Genomic DNA, 20,854 nt, shown 5'->3' with positions numbered 1-20,854 from the left:
ACACAAATGCAGCAGCGGGCACATACCATGGCAAACAAGCAAGATGCAGAAAGCATCATTTTGGAAGTTTGACTACCTTTTTCCAGACAACACCTCGTCTTTACAGAAGAAGCTGCAACGCAAGAGTGTTAAGCCTACCGAGCCTCGACTCCGCCTTGTCCTCATGCTATGCTTTCCACTAAGTCCATCATCTTCCTCTTTGACAGGCTTAAACATAAAGGGTGGAGGATCTACAGGCTTCTCAATGGGCGGCAGCTCTCCGTATTTTTTGAAGTGAATGCGACAATCGGTGCACAATAAAATGTTTTCTCGACCACCGTGGTGCCAGTCCTTCGAGGCTTGGGGCAGGAAAAGCAAGAGCTTAGAAATACACAATGTACCAGATACTCAGCACAAACACATTGCATTATTAAAAAACCACAAAACAACTAGAGAAGTAGTTGCTTTTCTGTGGGCAACGAAGTTGGAGAAATTTCTGGAAAACTCTGTCCTGTTCCAGGCTGTCTGTGTTCCAGTGCACATCTTCAATATTCAATTTACAAACTATTAATTTACTTAAGCATCTACAGCTTTGAAAGCAAAGAAAGAAGCCTTATCTGCTCTACCTGGGAGCTAACAGGCAGCTGCTATTCTCCAAATTTGTGGCTTCTTAAAGTGAAGTGAGCTATGAACTTCTCATTTCCTTCCCTTCCCTATTCTGGGGCTCACACTTCCATGCATATGCCCAAATATCAGACAACCTTCAGGAATACCTACAGAAATGAGGCTGCTGCAGAAGAGATTTGGCGCAGCGTAAAGAAGTTTTGTGTGTGACAGTCACAGTCCAATACTGATTTCCTGTATCACAAATGGATTATATAGATTACGGATTATGTAGATTTTTTCCCTGTATAAATGTCTACCTCTCATAATTTGCCTTTGTCACTGCAATATTAATTTGCAATGGCAAAGCATGATTAACTCTGCTAGAGAGTGCTACATATTTCAGCTGATTCAACCCCACATTTTTTTTTGAACAGCTGTACGTGCACACGAACTGCTCTTGCTTGAATGAACCTGCATTAAATAGGCAGTAGCAGAAGGAAAAGAAATACAGCAATGAATCAGGTGCATACTGGTTGTGAAGCAGTGACGACAGGCGTAGCCCTTCAGTTCCTGTTCACTGTCTTCGCTGTCAAAGTCATCTTCGCTGGCCGAGCTCAAGTCCACTGAATAAGTAAAGAACAAGGGAAGAAGAGGAAAATGGAATCAGCAGGATTTTCCATTTCCTCCTACTTGGAGAAAATAACCATTAATAATAATAACTCTCACATAAACTTTGTGATTTCCTACAACCACCTTGCCTTGGATGGCCATTATTTCCAATTTGCAAACTAAGCAAGACCAGACCTGATCAGTCTACAGATAAAAGGAGGATACCAGGAATGCACCAAGTGATACGGCTCACAGAACTTTTGATTCAGTACGTGGTAGTTTTCCAATTAAGTTCTTGTTCAAATACTGTTCATGCTTGGTTAGAGAGGCTGTGTGCCAAAAGCACAATTTTCAAGAGAAAGGAGGTTTATATCTCTAGAACCTGGTCAAATTTGAAATCAAATATTCTATACCTAAATCCTACTCTACCAGATTCCATGGACAGATACTGTGGTGGCTTTTCTGGTTTTTATTTTGTTTCTACACTTCATCTTCTAAACCAGATCGGGACCGCTGCTATGCTCTGTTAGACAGTGGCTATATTTAACCCAAGAGCTAGATATGTTCTGTGGGTGGAAGAAACGATGCTGGCATATAATGTACCTATTCGAAAAACATGTTGTGATTATTTTGGATGACAGGTACTACAAGGATACTACCAGCTTTCCAATTCTTACTGCAAGCCTCCATAGAGTTTTAACTTGTGGCAAACTCACGTTTCAAGAATGTCACGTCTCGAAGAAGTGGAGAATATGGAAAGGGTCACTTTCCTTTGTGGCAAGCAGTATATAGCAAATCAGCCGATTACAAGGCTCTGAGCTAAAAAGCACCATCTAAACCACTGAAAATCTGCAGACATCACAAAAATTCTATCTTACCTCATCTTCTAAAACAACTCAGGAGTAAACCCTTTCTTATTGAGAGTACTGCATTTTTCTAGCACCACCACTATAAATTCACAACATAACAGGTCTGTAATTTGTCACAAGCAGAAAGCCCTGCGGCTTCTTTTGTTCACATCTTTAATTAGAAAAGAAGTCCTTGGTGCAAGAATACTGTTTTTCTAAAGGTTCCAAGAAGATATTTTGCAATACATGCATGTTATAGAGAGGGAGGGATTCTACAGTACTTGCCATTAGTGTTTGTCATCAACTCATTACCCTTCAAATTAACACAGGGCACTACCATAATTTCTACGTTAATTCTTACAGGTGTTTAAGCCCCGATTCTTGCAGGTGTTTAAGCCCTGACTGCAAAATTGACACCAGGCTATAACTTGCTTTCTTTCACTAAATTGATTTTTATTCTCATCCTGCAGTTGGATCCATATGGATGGGTCCTTCCAGCCACATGCACTCCGAAGTGCTGAGTATCTTGGAGCGAGCTGTACAGTCAAGATCCTCCCTTCTTGTGCATGCAGAAACCAGCAATGAATCCTGAATTTCAGCAAGGAGAAGCTAATAGTCCTTTATTATTACCCAACACCCTCTCCAGAATTCTCTGCCCTGCCTGCTCACCACATCCTCTACCTCCCCAATATCGACAAGATTCTGCCCATTTCTGCCTTCCACATAGTCTCTTTTCTTTAGAAGGCATGTGAAATGTGCTGGGTTTAGTCCATTGAAAGACTTAAAACTCACAGGGTAGCGTAAGCCTTTACGTAAGGATAAAAGTCTATACACCCATACGGACATTACTAATCGTAACCCTTTGCAACGCAGTACGTTTCACTGGGTTCGGTAATTATTCTTTGTTTAGACACTTCTGCTTCAGTCAAGGCCAAAGCTCTTCCAAGATGCATTAAGATACAAGAGTGCTGGCTGCAGCACAGTCTGAGATGAAGCAGAAGGTATGGGTCACCAAGTAAGGATGAAAGGGACTTCCTTCCGGAGGGATGAAGGACTTCCTTCTTTTTGCATTTTCTAATTCCCATTACTGTAATAAGCCTGGAGAAAATACAACACAAACCCAAGCAAAGAGTAGGGAAAGTCAGTACCAGGGCAATGTTTCCATCCTTACAGGATGCTTTTATGTTTAAAAACTGCACAAAGCACTTGGTGATCAAAGACGCCTACTGCATTCCAGCATAATGGTGTAGGAACAGGAGAGGGCAACTGCCTGAACTCCATTTCCTTGCTTCATTCACTTGAAGGTACAGCACCATTACATTACTGTTGCTCCCTGAATCTAAACAAAGATAAATGCATTGCTTTTAGCTTCCACTTACAGAATTCACTGGAGGGGGGCCTGGAGGGAGTGTTGACTGGAGTGGAAGCAGTTCGAGTTTTAATTCTCCGAAACACAGCCTGTCTTCGATGCCTACGGTGGGCTCGAGAACTTGCTGCTTCAGGGGTTTTCTTCCAATAGTAATAGAAGGTGATTAGTTCTCCCTGCAAATACAGAAGGAGTATGTTAGAGGGGCATGCAAATCTGTCTTGTCAGCCTTTTTCCTCCCTTTTGCTCTCTGTATGCGTGCACATGTGTTTTTGTAGGAAGCTTCATGATGTATTGCAGCCAGACAAAAGAATTCTTTAGATAAGACAGGAGAAAAAAAAAAAAAAAAACCCTCATTATTTTTTGTTTGCTTTTGCAGGGGATGAACAGAAGTAAATAAATGCCTTCTCGCTCCTCTCCTCCCCCACTAGAGAAGAGAAGAGGTTGGGTAGCAGGGACCCAGCTTCCGCCTGGCTGCTGCTGGCACCGCTGGCCTCAGCAGTTGGGAAGAGGGGGCCCTTGCCCCGCTGCCAGCACCCCGCGGGCACCGCCGCACAGCTCAGGAGGCACGGCATCCCCAGAGGGCCTGCCCTTCCGCGAGTCCTCGCAACAAAACTGGTAACTGCTAAGAATTCTCTGGAGTTTACAGAGAGAGTAAGGATCGATTCAAACGGATACTGCCATTTTGTCAACCTACGTTCTGCGTACAGGTATTTTTAAATATTCCTGCCTAAGAAGCTGAAAGTTAGAATAAGCACATGTTCAATGAGAAGTCTATAACCATAACTCAACCCTGCTACAGTAAATCGTGTTTTAATTTGAATATATATGCCCACATCTAAATTAATGAAGCAGTTAAAAGAGCACACCTAGAGAAATGAGTGATAATTTCACAGCATAATGAATCTGGCTTACATTCAAAAACTGGAGCAGCTGCCATTCAAACCAGCGGATGTAATGCCGAACTAAAGAACAGCATGTGGTTTTAATCTCTTTTCTCTTACTTTGAAACCCCGCCATTTCCTGGCGACTTGTCTGCCTCTAAGGTAAAAGGTGTTGTTTCTTTCAAGTTGCAAGAGAAAAACGGAGAAGTTCTAACCAGCCCCTTGAAAAATCAACATCAGAACAAACATACCTGAATTGCCCACAAAAAGGGTTTCTTTGAACTGCATTTTATGTGATCAAATAACATAACCTCAGCCTGCTCCCTCTGTGGGGAAATCCTACAGCCTATGCTCAGGGCAGATCACGCAAGTTAACTCTAATAAAGACACACCCTTAATCCAAACTCTCCCAAGGGCCTCAAACAAGCAATTACAGCCATAACTAACATCTGTACCACAGAAACACTTGAAAGACAAAAGGAGGATGCTGTTCTAGACATTAACTGCTGACATTTAAGACACTTAAGGATTTTACCAATGCCTAATTTAAAAATAGAAACACCAGAAAAAGAACACAACCACAACTTGGATTTCTGGCAATAGGCAGAATAGATGCGTTTTTAATCTGCACTGCTACAGACTGGGATCGATGCTACTGATCTCCACCGCAGACCCCAACAGAATTCACACCAAATGTATTCAGAACGATACTTGGTTAGGAGGAGGAAGGATTAAGTGCGCAAAATTAATCGTTACTTACAGTTGTTAATTCTGAAGGACAAAAGCCCTACTAAAAAAACCCCAAAACCAAACCAAAGAAAACCAACAACCCCCCCCCCCCCACACACACACTCTTTCCTTAAGAGAATCTGAAACCAAAATCGGTGCAGGCTGGCGATGAGCATTCGAGCTGTGTCAGATGTGGGAAGAACACGGCGTGCTGACACCCAGCACCCTGCTCTGCCACTGCACGTTCAACTGTACCTGTTTGCTTTAGAAATACCATTTTACTTGGAGCCCATTAAGCGGGCTCAAAGTCCATCCAGCACAACTGTTTGTCAAACTGAGGATATGACCTGTGCCAGGCGGCAGACGAAGCTCTGCAGAACAGCTTATGCAATGCTTTTCAGGGCTAGAAAGTCTCTTGCAAATGAATCCACCCACATTTTACCTATAAATTCATTTATATCAAATCTGAGGTGTCAGCACCAAGGAGCAAGTCGGTAAATCCCATGTCTTTGTGTCAGTGAATTAATGTGTCCTCTGACACACGGCAGCAGCAGAGTGCAAACCAATCCGTTCTCCTCCTGTCATAAGACAGGAAATGGAAACCTATTTGAGCTCTATTTACACATCACAAACCCATCGGGTCCTAGGGGAAGTTTAACAACTTATACATGCACTACATCACAAAGCAACTTTTAAAAAAGAAACGGTGTATATTTATAAAAAAATGCTAACTTCACGATCATAATGCTTTTCTTCCCGAGACCCTCCCAACACGGCAGGCGCAACTGCATGCAGATAAAGATGAAATAGAAGTTTATTCAACAACTAGTTTTATCCCATCTATGAAATCTGGATATATTAAAGGACTAGAGAATAGTCTGTACTTCAAATTCATCGTCTGACTGCACACAGCTACATGACTCAGTAAATGACTCAACTTTCTGACAAAGACGGAGAATTATAAGTCAGAGAGGAAGCACACACAGAGAACGTTGATGTTGTGTACGTACACACAGGTTAGGCATGTACTACACCGAAAATATTCCATGCCAGATCTTATTAGCTGCCTGGATATCTAATATTATATTGTCTACCTAAGGGATTAAATGCTGGAGTGGGGTGAGCCTGGAAGGATTAGAAACAGCACACACTGGTGACTGCACAGGTGGCAGAAGCTTGAGCACAAAGAAATAAGTCAGGAAAGCTTTGGTTCTACAAACAGGGAGTAAAAACAGCTTCCAGCTTCACTGCAAGTGAAGTCAAATGAACTTTAATCAAACATGCATACTGTGTGCTGCCGAAACCCATCGCACATAAATCCAGGGAACAAAAGCTGTTGCAGAAATCAATAGCCTACTGAAACATTAACACAGGCAAGCATTGATCAAAAGGCCCTTTTACAAAAGGCAGCCTTGCAAATTAGCTGCTGTTTTTGCTTGCAAGCAAACAGAAGAGCATAAACGCTGCTGACATGAATGGCCTGTAATGATCATTTTGTTCCTGGCGATCTCACCTCACCACAAGGTCTCGCAGTCAACACATCCTACATCTCTGCAGCGTAATTGCGAACAGCGTGATGAACTGAGGCGGTCTGCGGTGCTTGTTCACTGGGGGAGGGCTGAGAGCAGCTGCTGTGAATCTGATTTTCTGGGTAGCAGGTCTGCACCCAGGGGAACAGCCCTAACAACCTGCAAATATATTGTACGTCTCTCTTGAAGCTTTTTGTGGCAGGAACTGGGTATTGCTAGCAACATATGCACTAAAACCCACACAAGATAAAGCAGACTGAACCATCCTTCATTGCATCATGATATTTGTTCAACATAAGAGTGACATCCCACTCATTTCCAAACTTCAGAGATAAATTAAGGAAGGGGTGAGACAGGTGAAGCAACTACTACCTGTGGGGAGGTCTCTGGCTGATGGTGGAAGAGAAACTCAAGGCTTGCACGCCAAGTTCAGGAGGGCTGAACCTGCTGCCTGAAATAGCGACGTCGTTTGCCACTCTCTAATCCAGTTTAGTGGCCTGAAGCGCACCGACCATGTGAAGTTAGGAGAGACTGTCTCCTTTTGCAATAAGCACCACCCAACTGCTTCTGTCACCCTCGTCTCTTCCCTGCACCCAATACCAGGCTCCTGTTTAATCAAGCTCTGGGACCACCAATAAAACAGGCATTAACAACCACTGCAAAGCCTCACAACGAAATGGTAAACGTTAAGCGATGCACGGCCCAGCTTATCACCACTTCGAACACGAAGCAGCAAAATTTTACATGGCTGCACATCCATGGATGGCCCATAATGCACATGCAAATGAGAAACATGAGTGTTCCATGAAGCAGTCCCCCACAGCACACGCAACACCGTTCTTCAGCAAAGCTCCCAGTCTAATGAATCAGAGCGACTGTAGGCATTTGGTGATAATATAGCCAGGATTTTCAGGCAGCTGTCCAGCAGGAAGGGTTTCCATGGCCAAGTCGCTGCTTCTTCCACCAGAACCATTAATGGGCTGCCTCCTGTCCCTGAAACCCACCTCATCTCTCAGACCCCCAGATCCCCGTGTTGCTGACACAACTGTCTGTTGTATCACCTACCCATAAATCCGATACGTCAGAAGAAAAGTCCCAATAAAATGACCCACAAGTCTACTCCAACACCACCCCTCAAATGAGCAGCTCTAATTCTTGTTCCGTGCCAGATCCAAGATGTTATTAGTGCCCTCCCAGATCAGCTCCATCAAGGAACAGCTTTTTCCATCAGTGTGGGGAGAAGATTAATTTCTCTCCCAATCTGCTTAGTTGTTCATAGTAACAGCCTCACCCCCACTTGATACGACGCCACCTCTCTTCCGCAAACACAACTCCATTTTTCTACGTTAACATCTGATTAACTGTCCCAAGCAATTTATAACACATATAAAGCAAAATGAGAAGCATTGCTCAGGCTTTTAATGCCACCTTTCCTCGAGAACATCTACTTGCCCATTACTGAAGTTTCACAAGACAAGAGGGGATACGTTCTTCACTAAAACCCATCGTTCAGCTTTCACCAATTTTGAAATCCATCCGGAGCTCACAACTCCTCAAATCTCTTGCATTCTCCTGCCAGGGCCGTCTCACCCCATGTTGTAGGTACACAGACAAGTCACGCTTCATCTCCTTTTAGCTCTGTTCTAGGGATTATTTTTGAAGAGAAAGAAGCGGTTCGGATCCACTCCGGCAGGAGTGTGCAGCAGCGAGACCTCCTCTGCAGTTCAGCTCCGAGGCTGAGCTGCCAAGAGCCTTCACGCGCCCAGCACCCTGCACCCCTGCTTGCGCGGCACAGGCCATCTGCGTGTGTCAGGAGATGACTTCCTTGGCATGCGGCACCTCTCTCCGACCTCTCCCACCGCTGTCACCCACTGCTCTCACCCGTGGTTTGCAGCTCAATCAAGCTCTCCAAGCCACATCACAAAACACCAGGGCAGGCCTTCCTAACTCTTCCATGCCCGTAGCAAACCAAGAGGAGCGCCAGTGAGCGCTGCATGCCCCGTCTCTCACTTCTTATCAGTGGTTTTCAAATGCAAAATCCACAATACAGGCTGCGCCCCATGCTTGTGTTCAGCCTTGCCTCAGGTAAGCAGAGGATTCACACTGTGCATGCATCTCTGATCTGAGAGGTTTCCACAGCCCTGCTGCAGCAGACGCTGCTGCTGTGGAAGCCAATCACACAACCACATCAACTTACCTTCAAGTATCTGTTACGGTGTAACGGAGTGAGCAAACATAATAATTGCTGTTTAATTTCCCCAGAGACTGGGGGGGAGTCATGGGGGAGGGGAATAGCTTTACAGTAATTAAACAGAAAAGGTAAATGACAACGCTCTTCAATGGCTATAAACTAGTCATGGCAGACCAGAGGGGAACAGATTGTCCAGCTGCGGCCTTAATGAATTCACAATCTTTCTGGAATGCATCAAGATTTTATTAAGTCAACGCAATTTAGCTAATGCTCCCCATTACTGAAGCCCTGTGGTAAGAACACCGTCTCCAGCGCCTCCCTCCTTCCCTCAGTCCCCTGGCTTTAAGGGTCTTGGCTACCGCGCCTGCCCAAACGCCTGCCCGCCAAGGGCCGGGTCAAGCAAACGGACCGCACGGGCACGGGTTTGCGTAACGGGAGCTTTATAGCACACACCTTCAGCGCAGACCGGAGTGTCAGGCTCTGTCATCTCCAGGTTGCTCCCTGAAGCTTTGCAGAGCAACCCAGAGTATCGCCGCACACTGCCAGAGCGGGAGACAGAACTGCAGTAGCAGTCCCTTCACCACGCACACCTCCATACCCAGAAGCTGCTAATCCAAGCAGCACAGATGTGTGCAAACAGGCTAGCACAAGCACGCCCCGAATCCTCGGACCTCCGGAACGGCACAGCCTACCACACCAAGGTAGGAATGGGACAGTCACTCATGGCTACTTCTTGTTATGAGCCTATATCCAGAGAGAGAAAATTTGGAACTCCTGTCTTGGTCTGAACAAGTTAAAGTATTGGAAAAATGCAGCAGGGAAAAGAAAGAACAGCTGTGTGCAGCTCGGAAGAGTTGAACCTAGTCATTTTTACAACTGTAAGCTTTGTCTACGTGCCTCTGCCAACTCTGACAAATAGGTTTGCATATGCTCTAATTAAGCAATAAGTCTCAGCAGCTTGTTCAGTAGCACTGATGAATGTCCACCTTGGGTGCACAGGAATACTGCATAATCTAAAACATTACTGAAATTTTAAGCGAGGCTTTTAAAAACCAAGCAATATTTTTACTAACACTACAAAACACACATTAAAAAATGGTGGGATACTCTCTACGGAATATCCTGCAGGTGTCTCAGTTCTCTAGCATATTTTAAAAGTCTAGGCATTTATCTAGCAGTTCCTCTAGCCGTTTATTATCTTTTGGATAGCAATACAGCCTTCTCTCCCTGCTCGCTGCTAAGAACTCTACTTACAATTTTCAGAGAAGACTGGCTGTCCTAATACTCCGTTTCCTTGTTCTGCAATCAGCAAGGTAAGCTAGCTGGTTTCATTTTTTATTTGAAACTCCTAGCAAAACAGGCAGGCCAAGTGGGAATCGGAGGAGGAGACAGGTATAAGAAACCCAGGCTAACTCCTTCGGTTTTTGTGCTGTCAATTTACCCCCAATACAGGAACAGTCACAGAATTTCCTGGGAACCCAGCCGAGGCTCCATCTGTATTTTCTGGATTTCATTTTGTAGTGGAAAAAACCTGCAATCAGATACAGCTTTATGCGTTCTAATTGTTTCTGCTAAATGAGCACTGCTACCCTGCTCAGTCCTCTAAAGACCAGAGGAAGAGCGAGCTTCTATGTCCTACAAATCACGCTTTTGTTTAGATAGCTGACACAGGCCTGCGATGGAACACGTCATTGGAGAGCTGTGCCACTCCTGATAGTGCTAAAACAAAGTTGGAACCTGAAGATTTCACTCCAAAGTTCCTCAAGCAGGGAGGAGACTAAAATAATTTCATTTTTCACGTTACGCAAACACCCGCTTTTGTAATCACTTTTGTCATTCTCCCAAGAGAATGTATTTTCCCTCCTTCACAAATAATAATAAAAAAAAGCCCAATATAACGGGTGAGCACAAACTAAACCCCACTCTTACAACGGAATTATGCACAGGAGCTGGAAGTGGCAAGAGACACAAAGAGCAATGGAATACCTAGTAGAAGCCACTCAGTGAACGGGACTGCAAAGTGGGGAGAAAAAAGGAAAGGAAGACGAGATAGGATGTAAATCATCTCCCATTTGAAACAAACATTTACCTGCAGTACCACAGGAACACTCAACCACTGCAGAGCATCTCCCATTTGATGACAAAGTCAACGCAATATTTACAAATTAAGTCTCGGCACATCCTTTTTAAGTTTTATAGAGTATAGAAACAAAGAGGCAGAAGATCTCTAAATTGGCCGAGATCAACCCTGTGTGAGAAGTACAATTGTACTGATTAACCTCAAACTACGGGAACAGCTCCACCAGCGACAGCCAGGCTCTAAAATTCCTCCATAATTCAAACCCAGGCCCACTGGATAGGCTTATCCATCCTTATTAAGCACAGCACCGGCTGACTGTTCCTCAACAGCTCAGCTTTCCCTCTGCCCGCAATACAAGCTGCTTTTTTTTCTGATTGGATATTCTTGTTTCACTCTACCACTTGATTGCATGGTTTTAACAAACCACAGAGAAATCTAAATGTTATTGTCCACAGCCTGAAAAAAAACGCTAATAATGTATCTCTGTGCCACATTTAACTCACAATTTTTGAGTTCATTTGCTGTAGTTCGTTTGCTAACCTTTTCCAGTGTTTGTAATTAAGGTTGCATATACTGGTAGGAAATAAGATAATTACCATATTATGGAACTTACCCTCGCTATCTGTTGTATGTGAACAATCCCCCCCCCCCCCCATTTTCAGAGATTTAAGTACCAGCTTTTAACAATTCTGCAAAACCAAATGCATAGCATGCTAGCGCATTGTTTTAAGCCTCAGCCACAGTTAAAAGCTGCTGACCCTCTCTCCAGCTGTACGTCACGCCAGAATGAAAAGAAAGCTTTTGTAATTAAGGCTTCTTCCTCCAGAGACTCCTCTTTGTTAATCAACAGAGTTCCTAATCCCCATAAGAACTCACAGACTGTTGGCTGCATCCATTATTAATTATTAGAGCCCATCTTTAATGGTGTCAGTTATAGTTCTGCACAACTGCGTAACCACTGCCAGTGTCACCAGGTACGCCCCACAGGGATCTCTGGCACTTGATCAATTAAAAGCTGATCAAAATAGCGGAAGAGTTAAGAACCTGCTTGCCTTACATGCACTTGTCGAGGATTTATTTTCTAGTCGGCTCCTCTTTGCAACTTACATTACCAGAATTTCTGAGGTCAGAAATCCCAACTTGCTTGATCACGTTTAATTCCAACCATTTAACTTTCCCCCCCCCTCCTCTCCTAAGCTTACCCTCTACCTCTTGTCTTCCCACACCTCTGCCAGCCTCTGCTCGGGCACAGCTGCCCAACCTGCAGCAGAGGGGTCTGCCATTCCAGCAGAGCCCAATTCTTCAGCACTGATGCGATGTTCTCACCCAGCACAGAGTACGAGCTGCTTCACGCAGACAGAGCCTGGAGAACGTAATTTAGCCCCTGTGGAGCCAGGGCATCTCTCTTCCTACTGAGGTTCGGGCTGGCACACATTGCAGGTTCCTTCCCACCCACCATTCAGCATCCATTTGCTCTCCCTAGCAAATGCAAATATTCAGCCTTTTTCCCTTTGCACTTACATCTTGATGCCCAGAGTGCTACCCCTACCAAAATACACACGGGCCAGGTGAATTAAGCACGATGTAGCTCTGAAGAACAGAGATGAAATGCTTTCGCAAAGATGGGAGAAGTTCCTATTTTCTTGAGCCAGCGATTCGTTCATTCAATTTTACAACCCACATCAAAGTCCTGGGGTTCACAGCTGTTTCATGCAACATCTTTCACTGCCAGTCTCTTGTTAACTGGAAGTTCTCAATATTGGAGCTCACACACCAGGACAAAAAGGAGACTAGGATAAATACCCAGATAAATTAAATGCAAGGTATTCAGAAACGTTTTGAGAGCAGAGCTCGCCGTAGTCTGCGCTGGATCGTGTCTTCCCCCCCTTCTCATACACTTTTCCATCAATGCCGCTGACATCGAGAATTTAGCAGCACAATACAAGGAATAGGATTTTCTCAATGAAGGTGCCCAGCACCGATACATTATCCCTTTAACTGCACTTTCTTTTTGTACCAGCTCAATAATTAAGTTTCTTGGTTGGATATTGCTAGAGTTAAGGTGTGGGACAAAAAACCATTTCACTGCTGCTGGCTACAGCATGATGCTATCTTTCTCGACGCCTATAATACATCACATTTTCACTATTTAAAGCAAAGGTATCAGTGGTGGTTCACGTGGGTGTGCGTATGAGAGAGAAGCAAGCCATAAAGCAGTTAAAGCCACCACACTCCATCCCGTAAACATTTTTCTATTTATCTGCCCTTCATTACATGCACAATCTTATTATCTCTGCACATCCTCAAAGCGACAGCCGTCAGGGTCACCCTATAAAATATACATCGGCCATGTTACATTTAATGACTGGAGCGAGAAGAAAAATGAAGGATGGGAGTAGTGGAATACCGCAGGATGTTTTAAAGGGATCATCAGTTATATCTATGCATTTCCTGAGGTGATAATTGAATGACAGTGGCTGGGGGGAAATCCATTTTTGAGCTTGGGAAAGGACTGTTAAGAAAAAAATGTTTTTGTACTGGCAGCGTGTAATGGCTGCCAGAAAATGAAAAAGGTTCCTTCAACCACAGCAGTTCCTCTATTTTATGGATTTTTATATAGGGGTTGAAAATTGTATCAAGTACAATCAGCTATTCAAACCAATCAAAAATATCGACAGACTTTGGTAATTTCATCCCCAACTGGACTACTTTCTGTTGTGGTTTGCACGTCAACTTTAATTAATTTAAATTAGAGACCAATTTGCGTATGTGCACGCATGTGCAGAAAGTGACATTCCAAACACAAGGACAGCAGCATTTTCTACTTCCATAATTTTCGTTTAAACAAAGCATTAAAAATTTAATTCTACTATTCAGCAGCAAACTTAATCCTTCTGCATTTCAGTAAGGTATACATATACTAATTTGTTTTCTAATTCTGCACAACCGAAATTAGGCTTGCAATTATTAAAAAAGTTCTACTACTTGAAAAATGTTTTTATTATTGCATTATCATAATTTTACAAATAGAGCCAAACTCTACTTACCAAAACATTTCCTGTGTTATAATTGTTAGCTTTATTTGTTCTGTTAGTTGATTACTTCACAGCAATAATGCAAGTTGGTATTTAAAACAAACCACTTGCAGTTAATTGTCACTTAGAATCGATACTCTGCATTACTGCAACACTCCACTGGATGCCTCAGGCTCGCTGGAGTGAGACTGACACATAACTGAAGGGATGGTAGAAAATACTGACTTGGAGCTCGTCAGAATTAGAAAGGTTTTCTCTCACTAGAATATTGGGGAGGGGCAATAAAATAACCCCCGCGCATTCACACTCCTCATTAGCTAAACCAGACAAGCATGACACAGCTCAGCAAATTCCCCTTCTCTTCAGCTGGAAATTTACACAGCGATAAAATGGATGACGTTTTACAGATCTGAAAAAGATTATTTCAAACAGTTAAGCGCCTAGACCTTGCAATGCGAGTTCCTGGCTCACCCTACCTGAGAAGACACTGGAGTCTCTAACATTTAACACCAAAGCTTCCAGCTATCTTCCAGGCTCCGGGTTGGAAGTCATCAGCTAGCCCACGCGTGGGCCAGCGTTTCACGTCGAACAGACTACGCTATTCAACACTTCTGGGGCGCCTCGGACGGTCTGGAAAAGAGCTCCAATCCCCACGCCGCGGCAGCTTCTCTGTAACAGTCAAATGCGTAAGTCCTAGCAACATTTCATGGGCCATCGAGGACTGCCTTCCTGTAATTACAGCTGGTACTTCTGGTTGTTTCCTCGTACAGAGCTGTCTCATGCCTTCCTCAGGTTAAGTTAGAATACATTATATTACCCGGTTTCAAAGCAACTGTGATTCTTGCCATATTCTGTTATTGGGATCTGATGTCATTCTCAGTAGGAGTTCGTCCCCATCATGTCAGATAGGGTTTTTTTCCCCCCTTATTCCTTCGGAGAATGGGGGTTTGCCTCTAGATTAAGAGCGCAGATTACTCGCACTGTGCTCTGCAGTCCTTGCCCCATTTCTCTCCCGGGCAGCCAGTTGTCACTGAGAAGGTAACATACCACAGAAAACAAGGGAACAAATCCACTCAAATAAACAAACAATGGAAATCCTGAGTTTGATCAGATTTTCCTGTTTTAATAGGGCAAGAAGAGCTGAAAGGTAAGGAGTCACCCATTTGTTTCTCGACTGTCACATTCTGTAACTGCTTTTATTTAAATACAGAAATAGGAATTGAAGGTCCACTTATAGTTCGGAGACAATCACCAGCAACGCAACTTTGCCACTAGCCGCACCGTTTCAGACTGCTGATGTGTCTGCACGCTGACCTGCATTCCACGTTTCAATGTAACAGATGTTTTAGGTTTTCCAACCACATCTGTGATGAATCACACAAAGCCTGGCTTGTCAAATGTATGCATTATCTTCCCTGACACACAGCTTCCTCCCTTTGCAGCCCATGACCTATAGGGGAGCTGTTGAGTTTTAATAGCTTATTACAAAGTCACGTTAAAAACAACAGCACTCAGAAAATACTGAAAATTACACAGGAGGCAACAGACCTCGTAAAATAATGCTCACTGCTAATGAGGGAAGATGCAATCACATGGAAAGAGAAAAATTTTCCACCCCTTTTTTATTGCAGCTATCCTCAAAGTCCTCACAACTGATTATTTCATGATGAAAACTACCAACCCCCCCGATTCCATGCTGAAGACAGCTAGAATTTGACCTCTTAGTAAACATCTCCATCACAGGATGTCCAACACCTGAAGAAGCCAGATGGAGGAAGGAACCCATGCATTGTACACCTGCAAAGTATCAAACGAACTCATACAAACCACCAGGCTTATCAGCGAAAACTTGATTCACACACTACACGAAGCCAGGTTTAAGGAGGACGGGTCCTGCTCCACTATTCAGTCTGAGCTACGGACAAAGCAACCAGCTGGCCAACACAACCCTCAGCCAGCCAGCCCTGTCACTGAGCCTTGATTCTGAACAGACTTGGCTCCGCTCAGATCTGACCCCTCAACAGCTGGTTTCCTTTTACCGCTCTCCAAAAACATTTCTCTAAACGAGTAGATTTTCTAGATTAAGTGTGCAGGGTTGAGGGGTACTTATATGTTTTCCTGTTTATCAGAGCAATATATGAAAAGAGCAATATTGAAGCAGGACATCAAGCAACCCCCTCGCCCCCCCAGACGACAGAAGAACTGCCACGTAAGCTGCTTATCCCTCGCTTACTGTTGCTTCCCTCCAGTCTCAAATTCTTTCTGTCAGGGAAAAAATCCTTAGCAAGCAAAATTTAACTAAAAGACAATGGTAAGAGTTGTAAAGTGGTATTAGAAAGGCCGATTCATTGTAGCTTACTGTAATACCTACACAGTGAGCTCAAAAGTGAAAGAAATTGTTAATTCTTTACAGTTCTGTTCTGCCCTGGTGTCTCCAGCGATCATTAATCTCCCTTGGAAAGTGAATTTGATCCCCACTTCACAATTAGGGATAAGAAAAAAAAAAAAAAGGCGCCAGTAACTTGGGGGATGACTTAGGGCCTGACTTGTGAGGTCCTGCAAACCACACGACAGTGACACTGAGTTCAGGGACAAAGCTGGGCCGCTGCCATTAGTCCTGTCCTCCCTGGACATGGCCCACGTCCACCGCTGGGCTGTCCCGACAGGCGATATGGCTGCTGCAGCTCGTTTTACAAAGCGTGCTAGCTTAAAACATCATTGATTTCAGTTTACACTGCACTATTGCAATGAAACAGTGGGCTCCTCTTTACCTTTCTGTAATGTCCACTACAGGGATGCTAACCCCGACAGAAGAACCATGTAAGCGGGAGAGAAAAGAAGTATGATGGAACAAGGAAGTTAAGGCAATAGTATTTTTCATCAACCCCAAAATCAGCTGCCACTCAGAACCAGAGATCGCAGAGACAGGAGTAAAACCCAAGAGCTCTGATTCACACCACCAGACGAGCTAACCTTCTGACAGCTATTTCTCACAAGTTGGGCAAATTTCAGATTCTGCCCCACTGGACGGCATGAAGCAGCTGCAGCACTAGGAAAGGGCTCATCATCTGGCTGTGCACAATACCTATTGCACAGAACCGCAGCTCCGCGTGCAGCTATGCACCAGGGAGACGGACGAGCCATTAAAGCAAAAGGGCAGTATTGGCAAGAGAACAAATGGCTATAGACCTTACGAGCTTTAATATGAAGTTTGATCCGTTCATGAAAGGGATTTGAGAGATGGTTGCCTGTGACAACAGAACTTTAGATTCAGCAGTCGCCCCAGGCCTGTTCTGGCCCTGCATTCTTATGCCGGAGGAAAAAGAAGTGCAGACCCCAGGAAATCTGTCAAGCAAGGGCGCTGACCTATTGCACAGCCAGCCTGCCACTTCGGTAACATTTTCCTTACAACAGTCTGACAAGCTTATTCTAGAGCTGCCTTTCTGCTTCCCTGAAACGCTTCTCTCGGCATTTCACTTTACTACCCAAGAAAAGCCCAGTTCCCTCATGTAAATGACTTCAGGTTTATTCCCCTCTTCACAGGTACTAGGCTCGTATCGTCTCTACCTGCCTTCCCGAGTTCTGCAAGTAGAGATCGAGACAGTTTCTGACAGAGAGGAATAAAATGTCATCTTTACCCAGTCAGCAATCTTCTGAAGATTAGGAAGATTGCTTCATTGTACTGCTTTATTAGATATGCAAAACTCTACAACCAATTCCTCCGACGATGCTTGACAGCTCCCGCCACACCACACTTAACCCAGACTGGCACCCCCACGCACCCACCCCGCCCGCCACCGCATAGACCTGGTCCTCATTACCAGTTCATTACAGTTAGACTCTGCCAACTCGCCTCGGAAACACAGCGACTGAGAAACGCAGAGTTTTGCGCCATTTAGCCCCCACTATCACGTCTACAGTCACAGCGCGCTGATGCCTACCGCTAGGCAGCGTGAGTGATCATGTTAATTAGTGGCTTGTATTCAACGCAGCAACCAAGTTGTCAGAAACTAAAAGAGAACCACTTACAATTGAGAACTTCAACAAGAAAAAAGGAGGTTATACCAATACTTGTTGGCCTCCTTTGAAAGTGAAGCCTACTAGTATATATTTATACTCGCGTGCCTCTTAAAAGGATACTCCATTATTAACTGATAAGCTGTAGCCACCAAGATTCTGAAATTGTTGGAATACGAATCTTCCTAAGTTTACCAGAAGGCAACCTATACACTGCACTATTTGCAAACAGAACTACTCACAGAAGCGTCTTGCACTTTCAACAAGACACCTCCATCCCTATCAGCCACCAAAATTCCCTGTTGCATTTCTTCTTTAAACTTTGTTTTAATGGAATCCTCTGCCTTCTTCAATTGCTTCCTAACGGTGACCGCAGGTTTGTAAAGCAATGCCACTTGCAAATCAGCCCTCAATATCCGTATCTTTTAACTACAGTGGTGCCACACAGGAGGCTCTACTTGAAGATGTAAGTTAGCATTTCCATCATGAATCTGAAAAGGTATTACAGACAGCATTTAAATACACCACTGCGGGGGGGTGGAGGTGGTGGAATCAAGGTGGTAGTAGCAAGCAGAACTGCAACTGTAAACTTCACCTGGTTTTACCTTTAAGCACATACTTTAGAGTGAGGTTGTATTGTCAGCTAGGACTTCCAGCCTTAACTTTGTGTGCCACACATTTTCATTTTTAGTGATCACCTATAAAATCAGTAGTATTACTTAAGCGTAAATCAGAGTGAAGTAAAAACTAGTGATTTACTGCATGGAAAACCCCATTAACTAGAAGTGGGTACATGCTGAGTTAGCTTAAGAATTCGCTCCCCTGAAAGAATCTAAGAACAGATTTCTTCCCCCCAACCAAACCAACCAACCAAGCTGTGGCTCTCGACACAGCAACACATTAAGTTGCGTTACACTTTGGATTTGGTTTACTACAGCAAAATATTATGCTATAAATAGATTCTTCAGAAAGATGCAGAGACCCAATGACACAGCTCAGTGATGAAAAAGAGCCTGAGATGGATGTTCAGTGTGTTGATCTCACCGCCATGGCTCAGTTTGAAAACTGGAATGCCCAAAGTCTATTTGGTAGGGGGACACATTCTCATTTTTCCTTCTAACTGCGGAAGATTTCCATTTGCGAAACAAGATCAGTGTTCAACACAGTGCTGGGGCTCAGGGCCAAGTTCAGCAACCACCCACATGTAGTGCACAAGTTAACAATTCCTGTAGACATCAAATACTTGTAACTTTTGTAAAGGGTTTCTCTGTATACTGCCCCATCGCATCAAACTTGTAGTAAAAGTTTGCCTGGCACTACAGGCCCTGGTAAAAAGTCTTCCTCCATCTTTATATGCTGAAAGGCCACAGTATGGTCTCCCTGGAACCTTGTCTTCTCCAGGCTAAACCACCCCAACTCTCTCAGCCTTCCCTCATAGGTGAGGTGCTCCAGCCCTTGGATCATTTTCATGCCTCTCCTCTGGACCCGCTCCAACAGGTCCATGTCAGCCTTGTAGTGTGGACTCCAGAGCTGGACACAGTGCTCCAGGCAGGGTCTCACAAGAGCACAGTAGAGGGGGAGAACCACCTCTCTTGACCTGCTGGCTACAGTTTATGCAGCCCAGGATACGACTGGCTTTCTGGGCTGTTAAGCGCACATTGCCGGATCACATCCAATTTTTCATCCACCGGTATCCCCAAGTCCTCTGCAGGGCTGCTCTCGATCAAGTCATCACCCAGTCTGCATTGATACTGGGGATTGCCCCAACCCATGTGCACGACCTTGTACTTGGCCTTGTTGAACTTCATGGGGTTACTTACATGCCTCCTGAGAGTGGTGACTTAGTGCAGTCAGAGTCAAGGTGCATTTGATTCAGCTTGGTCCAACAGGCACGAAAGAGAAGTACTTTCTAAAGCTATGTGTTAGAAAAAGGTTCTTTGTGGTTGCTATCTCGGCAGCCCCTCTAAATTCAGAATCCCAGTGTTTTCCATATGAAATATTCAATAACCTAAGAATGCTTTCAGCTTTATGTGCAGTTCTCCATCAATTAGGGGCAAAACACAGCAGTGACAGCCATCTCAGCTCTTAAAGGCATCTGCTACTTCAAACAATTCATCACCTCAAGTTATTCAACAGCAACATTATTACCTCGCAACAGCCTTTCTGTTCTGCTTAACTCTTCCCTATCTGTTTGTCCAGTTTTGGAGTTGGCAGCATCCTGTTCTACCAAGCACAAACCCCGTATCTTGCAGGCTTAGGAAAATTCAAAGAAACAAAAGGCCATGGACTCAAGATGCAAGCTCCTTTCCCATTACAAATACATTCAAGTACTCAACCAGCTGACACAACTAAGGCAGACACCTTGCAGTAACAGGGATTTGAGATACACGCAACTCTGGAAAAGAAACCCTGCGACACACGAAAGACAGACCGCAAACACTATTTTCTCAGTTCAAAATCCCTTTACTATGGCACATACATTATAAGCACAGGATATGTTTTGAGTGTCTCGTGTATCATTTTGTAAGCAACTCTAGTTCTCATATTGCTCCCCCTCATTAAACTAGTCACAGTAACACCGCTAAGACGTACCATTTATTTTTTGTCCATCCTTGCAGGTATTGTTCATAAGGTAACTGAATAATTTCTTTATTTATTTGCATGTTTCTATTGCTTAGGCCTCACCTGTGAAATCGCAGTCTGGGATTCAGCCCATTCCTATACGCATGAGAGAGCAACTAGGATTCCCCAGGTCTATACACTGCTGTGATTAGCTACCACCAAGCCAGCAGGACAAAAAGTGCTGCTTTCAGGCGGGAATAAAACAAAAGCAGCAAATTAAGACAAATACAGATGTTTTCATGCAAATGGTACTGACGATAAAAGCAAGAGGGGAAATACAGAAAATGATGCACTAAAAATATGGAGTCACTTACTGGAATTTTTTCTATAGTGATATTTTTCACAACAGTACTACCGTC

General features: G+C 44.1%; 1 protein-coding gene across 1 annotated transcript in view; it reads right to left on the bottom strand.

The window, feature by feature from the left end:
• The window catches only part of RERE (arginine-glutamic acid dipeptide repeats), a 178,324-nt gene that overhangs the window by 12,946 nt on the left and 144,524 nt on the right, over positions 1 to 20,854 (bottom strand). The window contains exons 15-17 of the mRNA XM_075721534.1: positions 3,422 to 3,584; positions 1,116 to 1,208; positions 139 to 338 (exon numbers count right to left, since the gene is read on the bottom strand). Of these exons, the coding sequence (XP_075577649.1) occupies positions 139 to 338; positions 1,116 to 1,208; positions 3,422 to 3,584 (456 nt within the window). The remainder of the gene's footprint in view (positions 1 to 138; positions 339 to 1,115; positions 1,209 to 3,421; positions 3,585 to 20,854) is intronic.

Source organism: Pelecanus crispus, chromosome 15 (genome assembly GCF_030463565.1).
Source record: "Pelecanus crispus isolate bPelCri1 chromosome 15, bPelCri1.pri, whole genome shotgun sequence".
Lineage (NCBI taxonomy): Eukaryota > Metazoa > Chordata > Aves > Pelecaniformes > Pelecanidae > Pelecanus > Pelecanus crispus.
Note: the sequence above shows the minus strand (reverse complement) of the source record. Positions and strands in the feature narration are given on the sequence as shown.